The sequence below is a fragment of the Procambarus clarkii genome, chromosome 76 (assembly GCF_040958095.1).
Source record: "Procambarus clarkii isolate CNS0578487 chromosome 76, FALCON_Pclarkii_2.0, whole genome shotgun sequence".
NCBI lineage: Eukaryota > Metazoa > Arthropoda > Malacostraca > Decapoda > Cambaridae > Procambarus > Procambarus clarkii.
Genome location: NC_091225.1, coordinates 11,168,568 through 11,195,049, shown reverse-complemented (window position 1 = coordinate 11,195,049; position 26,482 = coordinate 11,168,568). Strand labels below are relative to the sequence as shown.

The 26,482-nt window shown below is 49.2% G+C and overlaps 1 protein-coding gene across 1 annotated transcript in view; it reads right to left on the bottom strand.

Annotated features, from left to right (window-relative positions):
* Positions 1-26,482, bottom strand: part of LOC123771429 (small ribosomal subunit protein mS27) — a 190,125-nt gene that overhangs the window by 40,572 nt on the left and 123,071 nt on the right. The window contains exons 6-7 of the mRNA XM_045763934.2: positions 4,770-5,000; positions 1,126-1,311 (exon numbers count right to left, since the gene is read on the bottom strand). Coding sequence (XP_045619890.2) covers positions 1,126-1,311; positions 4,770-5,000 — 417 coding nt within the window. The remainder of the gene's footprint in view (positions 1-1,125; positions 1,312-4,769; positions 5,001-26,482) is intronic.

Sequence of the window (26,482 nt, the reverse complement as noted above, 5' to 3'; positions counted from 1 at the left end):
CTGACACAATGAGTGCATTTGGAGCCAACATGGTGCATGGATGTTCCTTGATTGTGCAGATATGTCCAACAAAGTCACGGAATGAATACTCCAGCCTCATGACAAATCAAAACAATGTGCCGTGAATCTGTGATGTCACAGGGTAGAAGGCACTAAGAGTGGTGGACCAAGTGGCTGTCTGTACAAAATATATCTTACCTGGATGTTATTTGAAATATTACCGACACTTTACAACTTCGGAAATACCGGAGCCCCGCCGCATTTAACGACCTGGGTACAGCCCCACATAGCCCGTTAAATAAAGTGGATACTGTACTGAATAACTTGTTTTCAAAAGGAATAATGTAAATTGGATTAATCTGTTCCAGACCACAAGAATAAATATATTAATGCAATAATTAAATGAAATCAATGCTAACACAGTACGCACTTTACTTGCACTTGGGAGAGTTAATGGTATATGTGGAAGGTGGTGAGGCAAAGGAAGAGAGATGTTATTCTTAGTCCACTACCATTATAACTTCTGGTAGTTGTGCTTCTGGGGTTCTATCTCTTCTCAGTCTCTTTGTTCCCCTCATTAGATTCATTGGATGCTTTCCTTACATGAAACTTGTCCAAGGATGATTGCTTTTGCCTGCGCTTTAAAATGTTTCTAAAGTGAGACATCGCAGTGTCATTCAACAGGTTTATAATACGGTTTGTGACAGCTTTGTCAGGGTGAGAGTTTTCAAGAAAAATTTACACTTTCCACACCATTTTGCATACATTTCTTTTATTAGAAAACTAGATTTAGGCATACCAAACTCGGCAGCACAAGCAGACACACGGTCACCACTTTCATATTTTAGCTATGAGGTCTTTCTTCATCTCTATCGTAGTTCTAACAATTTTTCTTTTTGCTTGTCTCTTAATCACTAACTTTCTTAGGTGACATAGTGACTTTTTTACACTAACAGTATAAAAAATATCCAAAACACCCAAGAGAAAAGTGTAGTGGGTTGTGCACTCAACAACAGCTATGACAAAACTGACCTTACTTCACTCCACTTTCATTCTCACTTTCTCTAAGCTTGGTTTCACATACACTTTGCAGTCAGTTAGTTTAACTGTAAATTATTGACTTACCTGAGATTGTATATCATTTGGCTCAGTCACTACAGCAGCTTTCTTTATCATATCAACCATCAGCGATCCCAGGTCAAGCTCAGCCACCTTGGACTCGCTGGCCTCGAGTCGTGAGATGACGGCCATGATTCTTTCTTTCGTCTCGGCATCATTGCAAGCTTCACTAATTTTTTTTACCCGACTGATCTGTAAACCAAAAATTAAAAAGTAACTCCAAAAATAATTACGGTTTCTTTTGCTCACATTTTACAAAGAAACAAAAAGGAGATTAGTGAAATGTTCTTTTCTGAGTGTGATCCTCAAATAACTGTTCGTACATGGTTTTATTCATACCTAAAGTGAGTTCTGGAAGTTTTTCTTCTTCTGTTATTTGGAGCGACTCAGAGGCCCACATTCTCTACAACCTAGTTGGTCCTCCACTTATTGCAGAAACATGTCAAAATTTTTCTTGGACACATCCACTTTTGTCCCAGCAATGTTTTGACTACAGGTATTTGCTGCAAGAACATTGAATAACTGTGGACTTCAGATGCTCATAGTGTTTTTTTTTTTATTGTGCCTAAGGCACCAATACTCCTGAATGGCTCTATTTTGCATTTCCTACCATATTGTTCACTCTGGTATGATGTTTTTTATTGTGAAAATTTGAGACTTGGGCTTCCCGTGTCTTCTGTGAATATATTATGTGGTACCCTTCTCTTCTCCTTTTTAGAGAGTACATTTTAAAAGCTCTGAGACTGTATAAAAAAACAGCGTTGAATGTAATGAAACGCCATTTTCTGGGTGAGACCCGGAGGCTCCCCGGAGCTTTACCAGGCTGATATGCTAATGTCAGACTTTGGCATCAGTCATGTGTATGGAGTTCTATGGCCTACCGGGAACCACAGCCAGAACCTGGCCCCCTCAGAGAGGCAAGGGGAGCAATGGCCTATAGAAACCCCCGTGTGGTTGGAAGCATTCTATGTCTGCCATCGACCGGGTCAAGCATCCAGAAAGGTAAGCATTCCAAAACAAACCCCTATTCTGGTTAAAATTGCTACCAAAAGCCGAACTAGTGGATAGAACTCCCCAACAGAAACAAGCAAACTAGTATGACGTCACACGTCACCGCGCCGCTGCCTGTGCAGCTCCCCCCACCCCGGTAGGGGGAAGGAGGGAGCCCCAGAGCCCCAGAAAATCTAAAAGCCAGGGCCCCAAGATGATTAAAAAAAATGAACAAGCACCGCCAGTCAACACACGAGGCGAGAAGCAAAGAACAGACACCGCCTCCCTCAGAAACGGCGTATACAACTTCACCAAGGCAGCCGGCGCCCGAGATGCAGAAGCAAGCACACCGGACATGGGCCCGGAACCCAGCTCCTCCACACCCACCACGAGCCAGTCCGAAGACAGTTCCAGCAGGGAAAAGAAGCGCAAGACCGAAGCCAAGTGCCCATGGGCGCACAAATCCTCAGCCACCAGGGATGCCGAAAGGGAGGGAACCTGCACGTGAAGCCGCACCTGGCCAACATCACAAGGAAGGACCGGGGCAAACAAGCACGCATTGAGGTGCTCCAACTCCCCCATCCCCCCAGGAAAACATGAATGACCGTAGGCAACTCTCGCCATTCAAGTGCGCAGTCAGACAGGACGAATGCCAAGCCCACAACAAAAGAAATGGCAGTCTGCCAGCCTGGAAGACTCCCACACCTTGTAACCCACCCAATAAAGAAAAGATGAGCCAAACTCAAAAGAAGAAGGCTTCATTATCGAGGCGGAATCCAGGTCTCGCAGGAGATAAGCCGCAAGGGTCTCCTACACCATCCTCGGTGGGGTGCGGGAAGTCAAAAGCCTCCAGAAGAGGGAACCGAAGAACCCAAGGCAACTCAAAACCAAACCTGGGGAGGAGTCGAACTCATAACAAAATCGTACAAGGAGGGGGGGATAAGAAAACCCCTCCCCCCTGTAACAACAAGCCCCACACCGAGGGTACCAAACACCCAAGCAGGGACAAGTGGGGTTGAGGCTCCCCACAAAGCAACTCCTCCCCCAGTCCCGGAATCCTCCACGTCAGGACCCAGGGCCTAGCCATCCTCCAAACCCTCTGCCCCTGGAGAAAGAGCAGAGTCCACTGGAAAAGAAGGGATGAAGGGGGCCCGCTGGTGTGGCCCAAAGGCTCCGGCAGGAGGACCAGGCTCGAATGCCTCCACCGCTGATCCAGAAGGGGCAATCCCCAAAGCCGCCCGAGTCTCACTACCAGTATAATTCAGCGGGGTAGCTTCGGGGCATCCGGAAAGGCAACCAACCTCGCACGTTGCTGCTAAAGCTGCCTGCATCCGAATATCAGTCTCAGTGGGCTGGGTGAATGGAGTACAAGCAAAGAACACCACTCGCAGGACTCCGGGTCAAAGGTGTCACTGACCCCAACAGGCAGCAAGGCAGAGGCAGACAGTGAGTGTCACCCTGAGAAAAGGGGACAGAACAACCTTCAAACTCGCACAAGGCGAGGTGGAACTCAGAGGTCTCATACACTAGACCACAGAGCCCCTAAGAGGGTTTCCAGGGCCCTTAGGCTGACTGCTAAGTGAAGCCCAGGCGAGGTACTGCTAACCGGTTATCCCAGAGCTACCAAACAAACAACTAAAAGCTGTACTCCTGCGACGTGTGCAAGCACATGGACCTAATGGAGGGCCACCCAAATCCTACAAGTGGTTCTACCACCACACAAGGCAGACCCCCACCAGGCAAAACAAAACAAAAACAAAAGAAAACCCCAGCACAATGACTCCAGGTGAACAGAACCAGTCGCTATGCGTATACCAGCCAACTGCACAGTACCTCGCGCCCCAGCCAGCGACAAAACTACCTCCTACCCAAGGGCAAACAGGAGTAAGAACCTCCCCAGCTGAATCCCCCAAGGGCGGGCAATCACAGAGCAGCAACAGAATGACACAGAAGTAGATGCTCCTGAACAGCTCGTGGAAGATAACCCTGAGGCCGCAAAGGCAGTAATTACGGGGCACCTTGGGAAGATAGTCCTAGGTGCATGCAGCCCCAGTACTTTTGTGTTACTTCTGGCTCACACACCACCAACACAGAGCAACAACATCGCACTGCGCAAAGAGTGGAGCCAGAGCGATCGACCATCACCAAGACAACAGCCTCTTGAACTGAGGAGAGTTGCCGGTGTAGAGGTCTGGGACCTCCCGTCCCCCTCCCGGGGAGGGGAGGGGTTGCGCAGACGGATGTGCAGCAGTTGTGGTGACGTCATGTTTGCTTCCTTGTTTTTGATTGGGGAGTTCTGTTTGCTAGTTCAGCTTTCGGTTTGCAATTTTTGACCAGCAGTAGTTTGTTTTGAAATTCCTACCATTCTCGGTGCCTGACCTGGTAGATGGCAGACAATGACTGCTTACAATTACACGGGGGTGTCTTTAGGCCATTGCTCCTAGTGCCTCTCTTGAGGGGGCCAGGTTCTGGCTCTGGTCCCCAGTAGACTTAGAACTCCTTCGATTGACTGTTGCCATGGTCTAATATATATACACATCAGCCCGGTATAGCTCCAGGGAGCCAAAGGGGCTCTCCACAGGAAATACCTAATATAGTGGAGTTTGGCAAAGAATTAGATTAAGTAATTACTAAACAATTTGTTGAAAAGAGTGACTTACCACAGAGGCAGCTACCGACTCTGTTCCTTCACTTGCACGATTTAGTGAAGCTTCCAATTGTGTCCACTTGTTGTAAAGTGCCCAGCCCAAAACCTCACAGCTAACACCAACTGCTCCACCAATCAGAGGTGACACCCAGGCTAATGTCTTGCCTACAATGTGGTCTGGTTCTTTCAAATCAAAGTGATCGTCAAAATATGGGTTGCGGAGGTAACGCACACGGATTTTAACCTGAAAGATATAAAGGTTACAAATTATTAACATTATCAATGACCAATCCATCATATGTAAATCCATTTCATAAGGAAAAGGGTTTTAGTCACCCACAATAAAGTTTTTATTTTAGAGGTGTACTGACGTATCAGTGGTATTAGCCTATTTTTCAATTTTTGCAGTATTGGTACAATTTTAGCCAATACAACTTTTTTAAGATAAGGGTACAAGAGCACACAACTTGTGACTCCTGTCAGCAGGCTCAATTCTCCCTTCCACAGCTTGCCTTAAGCCTTATCCAAACAGGTTTTGTTGGTATACAATCTGCCAGTTGGTCCGTCAAGGCCCTGTTCGAACACCAAACCCCCCGTGCCCAAACCCGAGACACATTTGCAGACACTACTATCAGAGCGGCGAACTATTGGACATTATAAGCACGAGGGTAGACCACATGGCTGGCCAGACTTAATGACACTGTGAATGGTTTGAGAAATTTGAGTCCTGGGAAGGAGAACCGGGGAAACCTTATCAACTTGCAACAAGTCAACTGAAGCAGAAACGGTGGCATGAAGGAAGCAGCGAAGAGCCACCACTGGTTCTGTGGTGTCACCTTCATTCAAAAGGTGACACCCTTTGTGTCAACACCTGCATCAAAGGAGCTCCAGGATATTTCACAATTCCTAAGTATTGTAGAACAGGTTGATTGTAGTGAATGGTGTCCCAAGGAACATAACAGTGTAGTGCTTTGGAAAAATAGGTGTAATAAAACGAATATGTAAAGTGAAGTGAAAAAATTGGATGAGAAAAAGTTGCCCTAGTGTTCACAGAGCAGACAATGACATTCAAGATGGCCGCCAGCAAGAAGCAAAACAAAACAGACTAGAGTTTAACCCTTAACATGCTCGGGGTTTAATATCCTGTCATCCCCACAGGTGCATGTCATTTTGAAAAAAAAATTTCTTCCTAACCTGTTAATTTGTGTTCACTGATCACGGGAAAAATAATAAAAAAATCGTAAGTGGCATATATTGCCCGCTATAGGGCGGGGAAGTCTGGCAAACTGTAGGCGCTGACTCAGCGTGCATCCCAGGCGGTCTGTTGCTCACAAGCTGTCAGGCCGGAGTTGCCACAAAGAGATAATTACCGAATTATTTCAATGTCTCTGATTGATTTTTCATACTTTTTTTGCTGTAATATTATTCAATAGTGTGTACTTTGATATATTTATATAATAAAATGAGTGAATCATTGCTGTACTCAAAAATATGGTGTGCATATTGTTGATTCAATTATGTTCATCAATCAGTGAACAAATACTTTGTCGGTTATTACATTATAAGCACAGGTTATATATAAGTATCTGCATGTTTTGTTCACTATAACGAACCACTAAGTAGCTATTATGAGTCAAAAAGTAACGAGGAGTGACCGCCGTGTACCAGCCAGCCACTCACACCCTCCCTCCAGTCATCTGACTCACCCACATTCTCCTCCCACAATAATGTTTTTGCTATAATTCACTATATACAGACGTTATATATAAGTATCTACATGTTTTGTTCACCATAACCCATAACTGTACATCTAAGCTTGTATGGTGAGTAAAGGCACAAAGATGTGGCTACTCACACAGTCAGCTGATCGGCGGCCGCCCTCAAGGCCAGACGCACTAATATTTCTCCTCCAACAATACTGTGTGGTGTTATTACGCTATATACACACATTATATATAAATATCTACCTGTTTTATTCACCATACTTGTACAAATAAACTGGTATGGTGCCCAAAGACCATCGTGGTAACCAGTAAACAACACCGTCGTCTGCACGGTGGCGTCGTGCAGACGACGCCACCGCCCTCACCAAAATGGCAGCTCCAAACCTTCTCTTGCTGTTTATACCCTCTATACACACGTTATATATAAGTATCTACATTTGTGTTCACCATAGCAAACCACTAAGCTGGTATGCTGAGTGCAGTCAATAAAAGGTGGCCACACACAGTCAAAGGACATCGCCACCACCCTCCCTCCCACAGCATTACTCCTCCCTCCATGGCGCACAGCGCTAAATATCACCACAATCCTGCTATTATCAGAACCTTGGTCAGTTTTATCACAGTCAGGGGTCTTCTGTAATAATATCATCGCTACATAATAGTTTGAACAAGTATAATTTGGCATTTTTAGGCGATGCTGTGGTCACAAGCTGAACAGCAGTGCTGTTAGCTCATGCTGCGTGCGTCAGGCTTGGTTGCTCACTCAATACTGATGCCAATAACACCCGGGAGTTTGGCCCATGATTTTTTTTTAAAATGGCGTCTGTTTACAAGAGCCCTGATGAGGGTGTGGTGAACCCTGTGTATCTGCGGGCTGTTTAAATCTTGCGTAGTACTCCAACACATCATGTGACGTGATGCGCAGTTGACTGGAACAACGTCCAGCACGTCATATGACGTGATGCGCACTTTAAGGGTTAAGGGGTTTTAATGAAGAGAGCATTGATAAAAGCAGTCTACACAACAAGTTGGCAAAATTAGATATTATAGTGAAGTATAATGTAGAAATAATCAGTAAATTGAGACTAATGACCACTTGAGTAGCAAAGTTTTAGGTCTTGAGGGGTCAGTGAAAGACTTATGCAAGGACAAGAATCAATTGGAAACAAATTGCAAAGCCATGGAAGAGGAAAATAAACTCTTAAAAATAGCTTTGGAAGAAGTTAAAGTCAGCAGTCATTTAAACATATATGACTGCAATAGGTTAGGTAAGGAAATCCAATAGGAAAAACAGCTTTTGTCAGTACAGATGGAGGAAGTTACACAGGGGAATAGAACAGTGCAAGAAGGATATGCAACTCACCTATGCACAAGTGGCCAAGGAGAAGGAGAAAATAGAAGAAGCAGTAAAGGAAGCCAAACACTGCAGCAACCAGGATAAAACAAACATTAGGCTGGAAGTGAGAAAGGAACTGGCATCTAACCGGAAGTTGGTGCAAAACACAGTTGATCGAGTAAGTCCCTAATAATTTTTGGCTGCAAAGAAAAGGAGATAACATCTAGGTCAGAAAGAGCTGTAGAAAAAGCAAAAGAAGTAGATAAAATTGTTGGCCTCATGGAAGGTCTTACTACCATAGAGAATGTCAGAGCCTACAGGTGGATTGGAAAGTACGTAAAAGGGAAAGATCAACCATTGAGGATGGAAGATGTGCCAAACAGATGGAATAAGTATTAAGGAATGCTAGAAAATTACAAAGTGATGAGGATGGAAAAGTATGGTCATTAAGAAGAGTATGAAAGTATGGTCATTAAGAAGGTCAGAAAGAGCTGTAGAAAAAGCAAAAGAAGTTGATCGAAGTAAGTCCCTAATAATTTTTGGTCATTAAGAAGATCTTTCAAGAGAAGACAGAGAAGCTAAAACTGAACCTCGTAGAGGCAAAACATCTAAATAAGATTAGAAACGAAGAAGTAGTCAATTTTTTTTTCTTTAAAGTGGTAGCTGTAGGCAGGCAAGTAAAATGGTACAAAAAGGCAAACCAACAAAATCTCTAGAGAAAAAGAGCAGTGAAGAATAAGGAGAGAGGGAACATGTTCCTGAAAATTGCATACACCAATGTAGATGGAGTGAGATCAAAGATACTGGAGTTAAGTGATGTAATACAGCTGCAGACACCAGACATTGTTGCACTCATGGAGACAAAACTTGAAGGTGATATCTTAAACGAGGTCATATTCCCAAGGGGCTACTCAGTTTGGAGACGTGACAGAAAAATTAGGAAAAGTGGTGGCATTACTGTGCTGGTGAAAGAACACTTAAAGGTATATGAAATAATGATTGCCAATCCATGAGAAGTTGACATAATAGCACTAGAGATCTGCAATCAGGATGATAAACTAATGATCATAAATGCACATTGTCCACCACTAAGCAACACATGGACAAAGGAGGAGCTAGATAATAAACGAGAGGGTTTTATAACAATAATGAAGAGAGATTATAGCGAGAACGGATAAAGATAGATCACGACTCTTGGTAGTCGGCAACTTCAACCTGAAATCCATAGACTGGGAAACATATGAATCTAGAACAGAGGACTTTTGGACCTGTAGATTCGTAGACCTCATTCTAGAAATATTCTTGTAACAACATGTTAAACAAGCTATAAGGATGAGGAAAGGGGACGTTCCCTCCATGCTAGATTTGATGTTTACCAGGAAGGAGGAGATATTTGACTTTCAGTACCTTCCTCCCTTGGGTAACAGTGACCATAACTTTTAGGGAATAAAGTATGCAGTGTGTTATAATCTGGAAGAAAATAAGGAGGTTGAAGCAATTGAAAAACCTGACTTCAGGAGAGGACATTATTGGGACCTCAGAAATTTTTTTAAAGTATAACTGGATAGACTTGTTGCTAGGCAAGGAAGTAAATGAGATAGATATCTTTCACAAAACGTGACATACATGATAGACAACAAATTTATACGAAAGCAGAGATGCAGAACCAGGAAATAGGATTGGTTCAACAGAAATTGCGAGAGGGCCAGAGACCATCTGGGCTGGTATGTTTGTATCAAACATGCCAGCGATACAAAGATGCAAAAAACAACTACACGGCAGGAGAGAGGCAGAAAAATGTTGAAAAAGGGATAGCGGACAAATGTAAAACAGAACCAGGCCTATTCTAAAAATTCATAAACAACAAATTGCAGGTAAAGGATAATATTCAGAGGTTGAAAATGAGAAACAAATTCATGGAAAATGAAAAGGAAATGTGTGAAACATTAAACAAATAGTTCCAAACTGTGTTTGTACAAAATAAAATCTTCAGGGAACCAGACACAATAAGAATTCCAGAGAACAACATAGAGCACATTGAGGTGTCTAGATATGCAGTGGAAAAAATGCTCAAGGAACTAAGTAAGAACAAAGTAGTTGGTCCAGATGGAGTTTCACCATGGGTTCTGAGAGAATGTGCACCTGAGCTCAGCAATCCACTTCAACCAATTTTTCAGGCATTGCTGTGTACAGGAGTCGTAACAGACGTGTGGAAAAAGGCTAACATAGTTCCAATCTACAAAAGTGGCAGCAGGGAAGACCCCCTCAAATTATAGACCTGTATCATTGACAAGTGTAATAGTCAAAATATTGGAAAAATAATGAAAACTAAATGGGTAGAACACCTGGAGAAAAACTATATAGTATCAGACAGACTGTATGGTTTTCGATCTGGAAGATCCTGTGTAACGAATTTACTTTGTTTCTATGATCGAGCCACAGAGATTTTACAGGAAAGAGATGGTTGGGTTGACTGCATCTATCTGGATGGCAAAATATAGTGTGACCTAAGAGTGACCTAAAAAAGGCTTTCAACAGAGTTCCACATAAGAGGTTGTTCTGGAAACTGGAACCTATGGGGTGACAGGTAAGATTCTAACATGGATGAAAATTTTTCTAACTGATAGAAGAATGAGGGCAGTAATCAGAGGCAATGTATCAGACCAGAGAAATGTAACAAGTGGAGTACCACAGGCTTCAGTTCTTGCACCTGTAATGTTCATTGTCTACAACGATGTTCAACGATTTACCAGATGGCATACAGAATTATATGAACATGTTTGCTGATGATACTAAGATAATAGGGAAGATAAGAAACTTAGATGATTGTAATGCCCTTCAATAAGACCTGAACAAAATAAGTATATGAAGCACCACTTGGAAAATGGAATTTAATGTGAATAAATGCCATGTTATGGAATGTTGAATAAGAGAACATAGATCCCGCACAACCTATACATTATGACATCTTTAAAGTATAAAGTGATAAAGAAAGATCTAGAGGTGGTTCTAGATAAAAAAAAAAAAAAAAAAAAGTCACCTGAGGCCCACACTAAGAACACTGTGCGAGGAGCCTATGCTGCACTTTCAAACTTCTGAATTGCTTTAAAATACATGGATGGAGAAATATTAAAGAAATTGTTCACGACTTTTGTTAGACCAAAGCTGGAATATGCAGCGGTTGTATGGTGCCTATATTTAAAGAAGCACATCAACAAACTGGAAAAGGTACAAAGACATGCCACTAAGTGGCTCCCAGAACTGAAGGGCAAGAGCTACGAGGAGAGGGTTAGAGGCATTATATATGCAAAAACTAGAAGATAGAAGAAAAAAGAGGCGATATGATCACAACGTACAAAATAGTAACAGGAATCAATAAAATTGATAGGGAATAATTCCCGAGACCTGGAACTTCAAGAACAAGAGGTTATAGATTTAAACTAACAAAACACAGCTGCCAGAGAAATATGTATAAGAAAATTCACTTTTGTAAACAGAGTGGTAGACGGTTGGAACAAGTTAGGTGAGAAGGTGGTGGAGGCCAAAACCATCAGTAATTTCAAAGCGTTATATGACAAAGAGTGCTGGGGAGACGGGACGTCACGAGCGTAGCTCTCATCCTGTAACTACACTTAGGTTATCTTGAGATGATTTCGGGGCTTAGCGTCCCCTGCAGCCTGGTCCTCGACCAGGCCTCCTTTTTGTTACACACTCCCAGGAAGCAGCAGTAGCAGCTGTCTAACTCCTAGGAACCTATTTCCTGCTACGTAACAGGGGCATCAGGGTGAAAGGAACATTTTGCCCATTTCTCTCCGCCTCCACCAGGGATCGAACCCGGAACCTCAGACTACGAATCCGAAGCACTGTCCACCCAGCTGTCAGGCGCCCATATTGGTAATTACTTAGGTAATTACCAGTAACCCCTGAATGTACAGGCAACCCTGGCTACCTGTTGGAAAGTTCCAACACTAATACATCCTTATTGTATCATAATACATCACCATTGTATACTAGGCATAGTATCTATTAATTCTACTAATTGAAGTACTAATATAAATTAATATTTTCCTATCTGCGCGTCATTTACCAAATTCTTCCCACATCGAGGGACAGTATTGCGTCAGATAATATCCAGCAAGGCATAATTATTGTCAACATGCCAGAGAATTGAATAATGTTCTCAACCTTTGTCAGTATTCTTTACAAGAATTAATACCTGATAATATAACAACTAGTGATCCCATAACAATGAGTTATCAACGAAAATATTACAATATAACAGTTTATCTGTTATCTTAAACCGTCATGGAGGAAACAGAAATTCTCTCCATTTCTTGTTTAACCCTTAAAGTGCACATCACGTCATATGACGTGTTGGACGTTGTTCCAGTCAACTGCGCATCACGTCATATGATGTGTTGGAGTACTACGCAAGATTTAAACAGCCCGCGGATACACGGGGTTCACCACACCTTCATCAGGGCTCTTGTAAACAGACGCCATTTTTTTTTTAAAATCGTGGGCCAAACTCCCGGGTGTTATTGGCCTCAGTATTGAGTGAGCAACCAAGCCTGACGCACGCAGCATGAGCTAACAGCACTGCTGTTCAGCTTGTGACCACAGCATCGCCTAAAAATGCCAAATTATACTTGTTCATGCTATTATGTAGCGATGATATTATTACAGAAGACCCCTGACTGTGATAAAACTGACCAGGGTTCTGATAATAGCAGGATTGTGGTGATATTTAGCGCTGTGCGCCATGGAGGGAGGAGTAATGCTGTGGGAGGGAGGGTGGTGGCGATGTCTTTTGACTGTGTGTGGCCACCTTTTATTGACTGCACTCACCATACCAGCTTAGTGGTTCGCTATGGTGAACACAAATGTAGATACTTATATATAACGTGTGTATAGAGGGTATAAACAGCAAGAGAAGGTTTGGAGCCGCCAATTTGGTGAGGGCGGTGGCGTCGACTGCACGACACCACCATGCAGACGACGGTGTTGTTTACTGGTTACCACAATGGTCTTTGGGCACCATACCAGTTTATTTGTACAAGTATGGTGAATAAAACAGGTAGATATTTATATATAATGTGTGTATATAGCGTAATAACACCACACAGTATTGTTGGAGGAGAAATATTAGTGCATCTGGCCTTGAGGGCGGCCGCCGATCAGCTGACTGTGTGAGTAGCCACATCTTTGTGCCTTTACTCACCATACAAGCTTAGATGTACAGTTATGGTGAACAAAACATGTAGATACTTATATATAACGTCTGTATATAGTGAATTATAGCAAAAACATTATTGTGGGAGGAGAATGTGGGTGAGTCAGATGACTGGGGGGAGGGCGGGAGTGGCTGGCTGGTAAACGGCGGTCACTCGTCATTACTTTTTTACTCATAATAGCTACTTAGTGGTTCGTTATAGTGAACAAAACATGCAGATACTTATATATAACCTGTGCTTATAATGAAATAACAGACAAAGTATTTGTTCACTGATTGATGAACATAATTGAATCAACAATATGCACACCATATTTTTGAGTACAGCAATAATTCACTCATTTTATTATATAAATATATCAAACTACACACTATTCAATAATACTACAGCAAAAAAACCAGCGTTGAATGTAATGAAACGCCATTTTCTGGGTGAGACCCGGAGGCTCCCCGGAGCTTTACCGGCTGATATGCTAATGTCAGACTTTGGCATCAGTCATGTGTATGGAGTTCTAGGGCCTACCGGGGACCACGAGCCAGAACCTGGCCCCCTCAGAGAGGCAAGGTGAGCAATGGCCTATAGAAACCCCCGTTTGGTTGGAAGCATTCTATGTCTGCCATCGACCGGGTCAAGCATCCAGAAAGGTAAGCATTCCAAAACAAACCCCTATTCTGGTGAAAATTGCTACCTAAAGCCGACCTAGTGGATAGAACTCTTCAACAGAAAACAAGGAAACTAGTATGACGTCATACGTCATCGCGCCGCTGTCTGCGCAGCTCCCCCCTCCCCGGGAGGGGGAAGGGGGAGCCCCAGACCTCCCACGCCGGCTATCCACCCATCAGTTCTGAGGCTGGATGTCAAAACACACGAAAAACGCCGACCGGAGGGAGGGAGGGTTCCTGGGGAGCCTCCGGGTCTCACCCAGAAAATGGCGTTTCATTACATTCAACGCTGGTTTTCTGGGGGGAGCCCCGTCGGCTCCCCGGAGCTAACTACCCACAGAGGAAGGTCAAAGGGACAGAACCGGGAGGCGGACACCACGCACCCCCCAAAGAGACGAGACAACCGGCAGCAAACGCCAACCCAAGGCGCCACAGCCCCGAAAATCCCGGGAACAACACGAGAACCATGAGCAGCAAGGCCCCTGCACGAACACCAAAAATCCATGCCCGAAAGACCGCAAGGCCACGTCGCCCAGACGGCAGCGAGAGCAGCGAAGCCACGAACGCCACAGGCATGAGGGAAGAACACAGGCAGCTTAGCCGCAAGAACACGGCTGACCACCCGGGACACTATCACCCGCGAACCGGGAAGAACAGAACCGGATCAACGCAAAACGCGCTCCGGACCCAAACGCCGTGGCACGCAAACAACAGCGGAGGGCCGCCACTGAACACAAAAACGACACACCCCTGGCCCGACCATCGAAGCACCAACAAACCCTGGACCCCTCCAGAATGCAGCAGCCCCACCCCGCGCCAGAAAAGATGGAGACTGCTGCCACCAAACAACCAAAACGCTAAAACCGAAGGAGCAAGAAAACTCAGCGACTCGACCCCCAGAGGCAAAGGCCCAAAGGAAAGAGCCGACGAAAAAACACACCGGAACCGAAGGGGCACTACCAACCGAGGAGAAGACAGAGCACGCTGACCAGAGACCAGCATGGTGCAAGTGGCGCACGAACAGGCCGGAGGTGAAACGATGCACAAGACAGCTGACTAACGGTGCAGAAGCAACACCAAGACCAAAAGCAAGCTGAAGCGGCTCCGCCCGCGCCGCACGAAAAGAGGCACGCAGGTGGGACACCTACCACGAAGCCACCCGACCACCAACCAGAGGCGAGACCGCAAGGCAGAACACTAGCAGCCCCGACAAGGCCCCTCCGAGCCCAGGAAAAAGGTGGAGCCGCGGGAAGATCTCGGGCGCGACCACCGAAACCCAGGCGGCACAAGGAGATGGAACGTCTGCCGAACAGAAAAACTCCCCAAAGCATGCAAGCCCGCCAGGAGTTCAGAAACGACGGGTCCGACGCGAGACATCGCAAGACCCCCCAAAAAAACAACCGGCAGGGCAAGCTAGGAAACCAAAGAAGGCGGAAGGGTCGCCGCCAGAACAGTACCTGAACCAAGGGGTACGAACAACTGCAATAGACCGAGACGAAGAAGCACATCACAGGACACAGGCTGACCAACGCCTAAGAACACACGCAGAACATCCCTGCTGCAGAGGAAGCAGGAAGAAAGAGCAGAAGCACAAAAACCCCAGGAGAACCACCAGGGGTGGACAATCAGACAGGGACAGAAAAAACCCCACGCAATCCCCAGGCACAAAACGGCAGCAAAGTGCCACTCCACAACCGGACACAGGAACAAGGACACGCCACCGTGAAACACGGTACCAATGCACACGTGCAGCAGCAGCAACAGGCACCACTGCAACATGCAACATGTAAATAGCAACTCCTTTCTGCAAAGGCAGAGAACGGAGCAGGGCCAGACCCCAGACAGGGCCAGACCCCAGACAGGGCCAGACCCCAGACACGGCCAACGGAGACACGACAAAACCCTGCAGGCCCAGAAACCTGCACCAGGCGACCGACGGCGGAGAAACCCCGCTCGATACCTGCTGGATGAGGTACTGGGAGCTATTTTACACCTGAAGCCCGGCCCAAGGCCAGGCAAGACCGGCCAGAGGGTGGCCCACCAGGCAGCTGCTAGGAGCAGTCCACCGGCCCACATACCCCCACAACCAGGACGGGCCGGAACTGCCATACGAAAACAGGCTAGTGCGCCCTGGAAGTCCACGGACGAACCAGCAAAAAGGCTTATGCTCGCAAGTAGGTCGTGTAACAACCACAGACCTCTGATGGTAATACAGTGTTCCCCAAATGTGCCAATAGCACCACTGCACTCCACTGGTACTATCCCGCAAGTTCTACCAGATAGGCGGGACCCAAGAGCCAGAGCTTAAATCCTGCAAGCACAGCCAGGAGCCTTACCAGGTGAGTACAGAACCAACCCTACAACCCCCTGTTACGGTGCCCTCTCCTATTTCTTTCGTTTGCCGGCTTAAAGAGTCATATCAGCTCTCCCTACTGACTCTCTGAGGTTCAGGGAGTCTAATGATATATGTGGCGACCAGACCGGCTGCCATTTAATGGAAGGAGGTTATATTATAAGTTGTAAATAAAGGAAAATTGGCGCCCTGTTATAAAATGAAACAGTATCCCCTACGGCAGATATGACCTTTTGGAAGGGACACAAGCCGATCGCGGATTGGCCGACGTAGGTCGCGGGCGACCAATCAGGGCCCGCCATGACGTCACCGAGTGCCCCGGGCGGCGCCGACGTCAGAGTTGTACTGACCGTGGAAGCGACAGGACGCGCCTCGGTCGGCTCTCAGGGATTGGAGGCTCTGCAAGCCTTGTTCAGTGGATTGAGCTGGCTGTCGCAGTCATCCCAGTTATTGGAGACCTTGCGCTTCTGGGAAGCAAAAGAGGAACCAAGTTCAGTGAGCAGAGAAGTGCCCAAACTTGGAAAATAGTCGGCGACGACGCTGGGCGGCGCCGCTGGCTGGACGTTGAGGTCTGGAAGGTGGGCGAGCAAGCTAGCTGTGACTGGGGTCACATCCACTGAGAATCTTGGAAGGACGACACCGTGCCTAGGACAAGGAGCGACGCCCTGTGGGAGAGGCGAGTGTGGGGAAAAATAGTGATTAGCTCAGCGCCCATCGATGAACCAGGATTGGGGCAGCTGAATCTCAGGGATTGGAACGGCGACGACGCGAAGGCTTCACGACACCTGAGGACCTGTGGAACGCCCTGGATCGTCGAGGATCGACCCAAGGAAGCGTGGGAACCTCACACCATCGAGGGACGGGCGTCGTGAGCCAGGAGTGTAAGGTAGATCATTTTTCCCTCCCATTACCCCTTGTATGAGTAGGCTAGTTAGGCCACAATATTTACTTGTGTATGTGGCAGCAAGACTTTATTACTTGGATAGTAGAATAGGCTGCAAGGCAGCTTGTGTCCAGGACTGTCAGAGAGGACAGTGTGTACGGATGGCAGGACAGTGAAGAAGAGGTGCCGACGTGGTGAAGAGGCCCTCCTGTGAGAGTGTGAGACTCCTGTCTTCCTGCCCAGTTGAAGGAGAGTTGGAGGTCGTGGAAGAAGAGGCTGACGATCTCCAGATTCATCATCCATATTCCATACTCATGTATTACTTGCGATTGTGTGTGTGTGTTCATGTAATTTGCATCAGTAAATCCACACATTTTATTACTGTGTTTGAGTGTGCCTCCATTTATGATATTTCTCTATGAGCATACATTTCTGGCTACAAACAATATATAATACACCCACTGAACTGCATTGCTGGGGTGCAGATATAATAACCCAGCTGGCGACCTTGCTAAGAGGAAGATAGAGAAGACAGGCGGGAAAGGAGTTCCTGCAACCTTTTTTTGTCTGGCAGGCAAGACTCAGGGAGGTTATGGTTATAGGTAAGCCTGAGTCTTCCTTCACTCCCCCACGGGTCTAGGCCGGAACTGTTAACAGCAGTTTCCCCGTGTTTGACTGAAGGGCTTCCAGGGTGAATCAGTGGCACCCCTTTGTGGTGGAAGCAAAGACCTGCGGAGGTGGGCATTGTTGGTCCTCTCTTGTGTGACCAAGGAGACTCCGGTGAATCCAGGGAGTCGGAGGGGCTGAGTATTTGGGCCTTTGAGCCCCTAGCAACCGAGTGTTAGCAGAGCCCCGGACCGCCCACCCCCACGTGACACCCCACACCTCACAACATTAAAAAAGGAGGGTCCCCTGAATGACTCCAGCATGGGTTGGACATGCACATGAGGGGGACACGAAGGGTTGATAAAGGAACAGTCACTGGTGTGCGAACGGTCTCAGTCGTACAAAAATGTACCTAAATAAAGACAGGTATATAAACAACACCGCATCCAGCGCCCGGCCAAAAGACGCCAGACCGCAGAAACTCACCTGGCGAATGGTGGCACGAACTTGACACGACTCAACCGTGCCCAGAAGAACCTGGGAGCACCGCCAGGTGAAGACGCCAGAGCCGGACCCTGCCGGACCTGCAGGAGAGCAGGGAGAGGCGAAGGAGGCGGTCCACACCCATGACACAGGGAAAACCGCGGTGTCCTCCCCACAACTGGGAACCAGGACACCCCCGGCGCGAAGGGGCACATACCGCAGCCAGGGAGAAGAACGAGAGGCGAAGCACTGTAGCAAAAAGGGCGCAAAACACCAGCACTGAAACACCGCCCAGACCAAAACAAACTCCACGGCGCATGCGCATAACACGCTGGCCGAACCGCACACCCTCCCTGCGGGAAGGCGCCAGCCAGGACTACTGCACGAGAAAAGTAGCCAAAAGAGGAAGCAGGAACAATAAAACCGGCCAAAGAAGCAGAGCCCAAAAAAGAACCCAACCGGGCGACAAGCAGCCCAACCGGGCGACAAGCAGCCCAACCGGGCGACAAGCAGCCCAACCGGGCGACAAGCAGCCCAACCGAGCGACAAGCAGCCCAACAGGGCGACAAGCAGCCCAACAGGGCGACAAGCAGCCCAACAGGGCGACAAGCAGCCCAACAGGGCGACAAGGAGCCCAACAGGGCGACAAGGAGCCCAACAGGGCGACAAGGAGCCCAACAGGGCGACAAGGAGCCCAACAGGGCGACAAGGAGCCCAACAGGGCGACAAGGAGCCCAACAGGGCGACAAGGAGCCCAACAGGGCGACAAGTAGCCCAACAGGGCGACAAGTAGCCCAACAGGGCGACAAGGACGAGGAGCCGACAGAAGTTCCAATAATGCTGGAAGTAGCGAAAAACCTTCCCGTACCCTCGAGAACTCAGAAGCCAACACTAGTCCCGAAGGCACACGAAGGCACAGGCGCACCCGAGATCAGAAGTCACGCAGAACCCCATTGAACGGGGAAACATGACGAAAACACCGTCCCAAAAAGGGGTGGGAGGAAACATCCACCCACAGGACGGAACCAACCGACTCAAAGGCCAAGGAACCGAGCCCAGGAAGAGGCCGACGCCCAACAGCACGTACGGCGAGTGGGGAGGAAAAACCCCACTCCGCGTAACCACAAGCCCCGCCTAGAGGGGGATAAAAAACCCCCACGGGGTCCAACGGGGCCAAGGCCCCCCAAGTAAGCCCCTTCCCAGCCCCGGGAATCTACACGACAGGCCCCGGGGCCGAGCCGTTCCCCAAAAGCCCCGGCCGTACCAGAAAACCGGGGCAGCCGTGAAAACACTAATGAAGGGAGCCCACTGGCAGACTCATACAACACAGCAGGAGGAACAGACTCAAATGCCCCCGTCACTACCCCGGAAGGGGAATTCCCCGAGACTGCCCGAGTCTCGACCCCATCAAAAATCCCGCCCCGAACCTACAGACGGTAAGGAACCAGATGCAGGCAGGAAGGGTGATCCAGGGGAAAGACAAGGGGGCGTGGATGGAACCGAAGCAACCAACACCCCCAAGTCCCAAAACGAACTACAACGGGGCAGCCCCAGGGCTCCCAGGGAGGAAACCACGAGAACGTTGCCATATAGCATCAGCCGAAGAACTGATGGGTGGATAGCCGGCGTGGGAGGTCTGGGGCTCCCCCTTCCCCCTCCCGGGGAGGGGGGAGCTGCGCAGACAGCGGCGCGGTGACGTATGACATCATACTAGTTTCCTTGTTTTCTGTTGAAGAGTTCTATCCACTAGTTCGGCTTTAGGTAGCAATTTTCACCAGAATAGGGGTTTGTTTTTGAATGCTTACCTTTCTGGATGCTTGACCTGGTCGATGGCAGACATAGAATGCTTCCAACCACACGGGGGTTTCTATAGGCCATTGCTCCCCTTGCCTCTCTGAGGGGGCCAGGTTCTGGCTCATGGTCCCCGGTAGGCCCTAGAACTCCATACACATGACTGATGCCAAAGTCTGACATTAGCATATCAGCCGGTAAAGCTCCGGGGAGCCGACGGGGCTCCCCCCAGAAAAGTATGAAAAATCAGAGACATTGAAATAATTCGGTAATTATCTCTTTGTGGCAACTCCGGCCTGACAGCTGGCGAGCAACAGACCGCCTGGGACGCACGCTGAGTCAGCGCCTATAATTTGCCAGACTTCCCCGCCCTATAGCGGGCAATATATGCCACTTACGATTTTTTTATTATTTTTCCCGTGATCAGTGAACACAAATTAACAGGTTAGGAAGAAAAAACTATTTTTTTTTTGTTCAAAATGACATGCGCCTGTGGGGATGACAGGATATTAAACCCCGAGCATGTTAAGGGTTAATAAGAACACACTTCATATTTATTATTATTCAGCGAGAACGTAAACAATATTTAACTCCCTATAATTGTGACCCTATTCTCATTAACTTATTAAGTAGAGTAATTACAAGGAAAAGAATTTTCCGTTTCTACTAAAATATGTTGCGCATGCGCGAGAGAGGGGTTGAGGGAGGAGAGTCGGACGTGAGACCTCCACACGTGTGGACGACGCCCGAGACAACGTGGCAACCATAAGTCCAGGGAGAGGCGAAACTTTCATCAACTACATGATTGGCCCTTGCTATTAATCAGCCCTGGAGTGTGCAATTACTCCATTAGTGATCCAAGGATTGCATCGGTGGACAACCACCAGGTTAAGTGATATAGTTTTCTTATAGGAGCTCTTTTATATGATAACTTTCCCTTAGTCCATCGTTACGTTGTGATACCTCCCCAAACGACACTACCTGTAGTCAACAGAAAGGCCACGAGGGTAATATGGGTGTTCAATCATACATACACTAGGCTAAGCCTAATAAGGCAAAAAAAAAAAAAAAATAGCGTTGAATGTAATGAAACACCATTTTCTACGTGAGCCCCGGAGGCTCCTCAGAGCTTACTAGGCTGATATGCTAATGTCAGACTTTGGCATCAGTCATGTGTATGGCGTTCTTATGGGCCTACCAGGAACCACGAGCCAGAACCTGGTCCCCTCTAGAGAGGCAAGGGGAGCAATGGCCTATAGAAACCCCCGGGTAATTGGAAGCATTCCAAGTATGCCATCGACCGGGTTAGGCACCCAGAAAGGTAGGCATCCCAAAACAAACGCCAATTCTGGTGAAAATTGCAACCAAAAGCCAAACGAGTGGAAAGAACTCCCCGAACAAAAACGAGCAAACTAGTATGACGTCATTTGTCATATAGCCGCTGTCTGCACAGCCCCCCTCTACCTGGGAGGGGGAAGGGGCAGCCCCAGACCTACCGCGCCGGTGATCCACACCCCAGTTCTGAGGCTGGATGTCAAAAACACGCAAAAAAAACTGCCAAGCAGAGGGAGGGAGGGAGGGAGGGATGCTGGGAGTCTCCGGGACTCACCCAGAAAATGGCGTTTCATTACATTCAATGCTGATTTTCTGGGGGGAGCCCCTATGGCTTCCCAGAGCTAACTACCCACAGAGGAAAAAAAAATAGGGACTTTCCCGGAAGGCGGTTGCTGCTCACTCCTCAACCCAAAGTCAAGACAACTGGGTGCATCCGCCGACCCAAAGCAACACAGGCCCGACCGGAACCAGGAACGTTTACAAGGTAACAAGCAGCCAGGAACCTGTTCGACCGCCAAAATCCCCGCGCCCGAATGTCAGCCCAGGACATATTGCCAAAGACAGCTGCAAGAGCCACGAACTTGCGAACATCATGGGCATGAGGATAGACCGCAGGCTGGCTAGCCTTAATAACCCTGCGGATGACTTTGGAGACCTGCACCCTCGAACAGGGAAGAAGGGAAACTGGATCAACCCAAAGCACATCCAAAGACACCGAAACCGTGGCGTGCAAATAACGGCGGAGAGCCGCAACCGGACACAAAACATGATGCACCCCCGGCCGAACCAACCAAGCATCAACAACCCAAGGGCCCTTCGGAACGCAGCAGTCTCATTCTTCGCCAGAAAAGAAGAAGGCTGCAGACGAACAAAACGATCACCCCGACCAAAGGAGCAGAAACCTCTGCGCCGGAGAGCATGAAGCTCACCCACCTGACCTCCAGAGGCCAATGCCAACAGGAAGAGCCTTCGAGAAACAATCTGGAACCGATGGGGCCACAACAAAACGAGGAGAAGAAAGAAAAGAGAACACCCTGTCCAAAGACCAGGACGGCTCAGGCGGCGCATGAGCAGGCCGGAGGTGAAACAACGGCTGAGACAGCTTGTGAAACGGCGCAGACGTAACATCAATACCGAAAGCAAGCTGAAGCGACTCCGCCAGCGTCGCATGATACGAGGCGACAGTGTTAGGCATAAGAAGACGGTCCTGGAACCAAGAGAGAAAGGACAACACCACCTTAACAGAAAGCAAAGTACAACGACCAAGACATAAGAAGAACTGGAAGGACCGCCAGGAAACTTCATACGGCCACCGAGACAAAGCCCACAGGTGGGACACTAATAAGGAAGCCACCTGATCACCATAGAGATGATGATAAACTCGAGTAAAAAATACCATACGCGAAGACTCGAGGAGAAGATTGAACCAGCCACATGACGTGCCGGGCTGATCTGTTGGAAGAGTTGGAGCCACGGAAAAACCTCTGGGTTCGGACACCAAGCAAGCAGCGCCGGACTGAACGACCAGTCCTGCCGAAAGGCGTCGACCCCGACGGCCTCGCAGTCGGGAAAGGGTGCCACATACAGGAGAAGGAGCCGCGACCACACCGACGTGAAGAGTTCCACCTCAGGGCATACGAACGTCTGGCAAAGCCAACGGAAGGAGTCGGCGTCGACCGTCCATTCCGTGGAGAGGGGAACGAAACGAGACAGGCCGTCAGCCAAGACGTTGGACACTCCCCGCACGTGAACTGCCAGGAGAGCCAAACCCCAAGAACTCAGCAGACGAGTCACCCGAAACGACCAGCGCCAAAGAGCCAAGGACTGCATCGAACCCCCCCCCCCCCCGGTTCAGAAAATGAACCACAGGGAAGCAGTCCGAATGGAGCCGGATCGTCGACCCACAGGCGACTCGAATCCTCCAAAGAGCAAACCACACCGCAGCGAACTCCCACACAGTGCTGTGTGCTCGACGGAAGGACGGACCCCACTGACCCTGGCCGGCCTGGTGAGCACTGGTCACAAAGCCCCAGCCGAGAGACCACGCGTCCGTGAACACATCAAGCGAGGGCTCGGGTAGGCGCCAAGGCACTGAAAACCCGAAGAGGAAGCCGGTGATGCAGCAACCGACACAAAGCCCCCCAGGGTCCGAACCCAACGATCGCGAGAGAGGCGGAAGGGACGTCCCCAAAGGAACCAGAACAGCTGACGATGCCAAACCCAACCTGGAGGGTAGACCAGCATTGCGAAGTTCAGGCTCTCACACAGGCTCCTGGGACAGCGTAGTCATCCGAAAGGAGGGGCAATAAACCCAGGGGTTCAGACGGGACAAGTCCAGAATGAACCGCAGGTTCGTGCAGTCCCGTTTCGGGACTGGAAACAGACAGGAAACCCATCTGAGGGACGTCGTCGTTTCGACCACGCCCAAGCAAACCCACTCCAAGATGGCCTGACAGAGCGCAGGGGAAGAAGCCTGCCCTGCCAGCCCCGAACCCCCTGCAGGGGAAGGGGCCACCCAACGCCACCGAAGGCCGTGCGAAACGACCCGAAATGTCCACAAATCGTGGGACCAGGCATGAGCAAACAGCGCAAGCCTTTCCCCCATCGCCCCGTCAATGGGGCGAACCGCAAAAGGGCCGGCGCCCCTTACGAGACCCAGAACCTCACACAGAGCGAACACCGTGCCGACCAGATGAAGGCGGGTCCGAAGGAGGCGCCGAACCCGAACCTGACACCAGTGGCCTACCACGACGAGAGGAACCCCGAGCCTTAGCACGACCCTTCCGGGAAGGCCCACCACGGGACCCCCGGAGAATCAGCAAGTTCGAAATAGGACGGCAAGAAGCTGAAGCAGCCTGAATAAACTGCACAACGGCTGAAGCCTCAAACAAGAGGGGAAAAAGGGGACGAAAGCCTAAGAGCCAAGGCCCATGCAGATTCCACAGAGGAAGCCAGGACCATCTGCCGACACGCGAGCCGGGAGGCATAAAACAGAGCCAATGCATCCTGCAAGATTGGCGTGAAAAGCTTCACCATGGCAGTTGACAAGCGAGTCGCCTAGGCCAAGGCGCAAGACCCTGAAACAGCCCCAAGCTCCCCCACATCCTCCGTGAGCCAATCAGAAGACAGCTCCAGGAGGGAAAAGAAGCGCAAGGCCGCAACCAAAAGGCCCCGAGCGCGCAAGCCCTCTGCCACCTGCGCGGCTGAAAGGAGGGGAACCTGCACGTGGAGCTGAACGACACCAACATCCCGGGAAAGGGCAGGAGCAAACAAGCACTCATTGAGGTGCTCAAGGTCGCCCCCTAGGAAAACCTGAAGCACCGTCAAAACCTCCCGCCACTCAAACGTGCGGGAACGGCAGAAGGAGTGCCAAGCCTCCAAGGCAAAGACAGGACAGTCCGCCAGCCAGGACGACTCCAGAACCTCGTAACGGAGCCAGAAAGGGAACGAAGTCCCAAACCTGAAAGCCGAGGGATCCATTGCAGAGGCATAATCCGGGTCACGCAGGAGGTTCGCAGCAAGGGCCGCCCGCACCACAGCAGGTTGGATGCGATAAGCCGTAAACTTCTGGAAAGACGGAATCGAAGCACCCGGGGGAACACTGAACTGAACCAGGGGAGGGGCAGATACCAAATCCAACTCGTACACAGAGGGGGGAAAAGAAAACCCCACTCCTTGCAACAGTAAGCCCCACTCAGAGGGTAGAAAAACCCAGGTGGGGTCCAGCGGGGCCCAAGGCCCCCAAGTCAGCCCCTCCCCAGCCCCAGGGTCCTCTAAAGCAAGACCCGGGGCCGAGTCCTCCCCCCAAGCATCGACCCTTCCAGACAAGACCGGCACAGTCGTAGAAACTGGACAGAAAAAGGCCCACTGGTCAGACCCAGAGGCTTTGGCCATAGGAGGAGACTCGAATGCCTCCATCGCCACACCGGAAGAGGCATCCCCGGAGGCTGCCCGAGTCTCAAGACCAACTAACCCCTGCTCCGACTCCAAAACCCTCAGACATTTTGGGGCCGGAAGCAGGGAAGGGGGACCAGAACAAACAACAGGAGGGGAAGGACCAGGAGGTGCGGACTGAACCAGGGTCGAAGCGACCCCTACCCCCAAGTACGGGTCCCTATAAGCAAAACGGGGCAGCTGCGGGGCATCCGGGTGAAGAACCAACCTAACTCGTTGCAACAACCGAAACCTAGAATGCAACGCCTGTGCAGCCTGTGCCCGAAGATCATCATCCATAGACTGGGTAAATTGAGTCGCCAGCAAGCAACAATACTCACAGGACTCAGAGTCGAAAGTGTCACCGACCCAACAGGCTGCATGACGGAGGCAAAAACAGTGAGGGTCGCTCTGAGACAAGGGGACCGAACAACCCTCAAACTTGCACGAAGCGAGGGGGGGACCCCGGGTCACATCCATTGGACCCACGCGTCCCCTAGGGGATTCCCAGGGTCCTGAGCATTTACTTGAAGAGGACTCACGCTCAGGTAAATCCAGGCAGGGAACTGCTAACCGGCGCCCAAAACTACCAAACACTGTCTAAAGCTGATGCCCAGGAACATGTACACTCACGGGGACCAAGCAGGGGGCACCACCAAGTATCAGGGTGAGGCCAAACACCAGTGGCAAATAAGGCAGAACCCCCCACCAAGGTAAAAACAAAAAGAAAAACAAAACCCCACAAGAGGACAACGTACCCCAAGGAACAGAGCCGGCCACTGTGATAGGTGACAACTAGCTGCACAGCACCCTGCACCCCTACCAATGCAAAAACTGCCTCTTACCCTAAGGTGAACTTGGGGAGACAAAACCCCCAAGTACCCAAAGAGCGGCCGAAAAACTGAGCAGTAAAACAGACACACAGAGTCAGACCCCAAGGAACTTGTGGAAGGTAACCCCAAGCTATAAGGGCAATACTTACAAGGCACCTAGAGAAGGGAACCCTAGGCACATGCAGCCCGAGTACTGAGGAATAACTCCTGGCTCTCGCACCCCTGGAGAATAGCAGCTACACACAAGGCACAGCGCCGCAAAAAGACTGGAGCCAGAGCACACAACCGAGCTGATAGCATCAGCCTCAAGAACTGGGGTGTGGATCGCCGGCGGGGTAAGTCTGGGGCTACCCCTTCCCTCTCCCGGGGAGAGGGGGCTGCGCAGACAGCGGCGCGACGACAAATGATGTCATACTAGTTTGCTCGTTTTTGTTTGGGGAGTTCTATCCACTCTTTCAGCTTTTGGTTGCAATTTTCACCAGAATAGGGGGTTTGTTTTGGGACGCCTACCTTTCTGGGTGCCTAACCCGGTCAATGGCAGACATAGAATGCT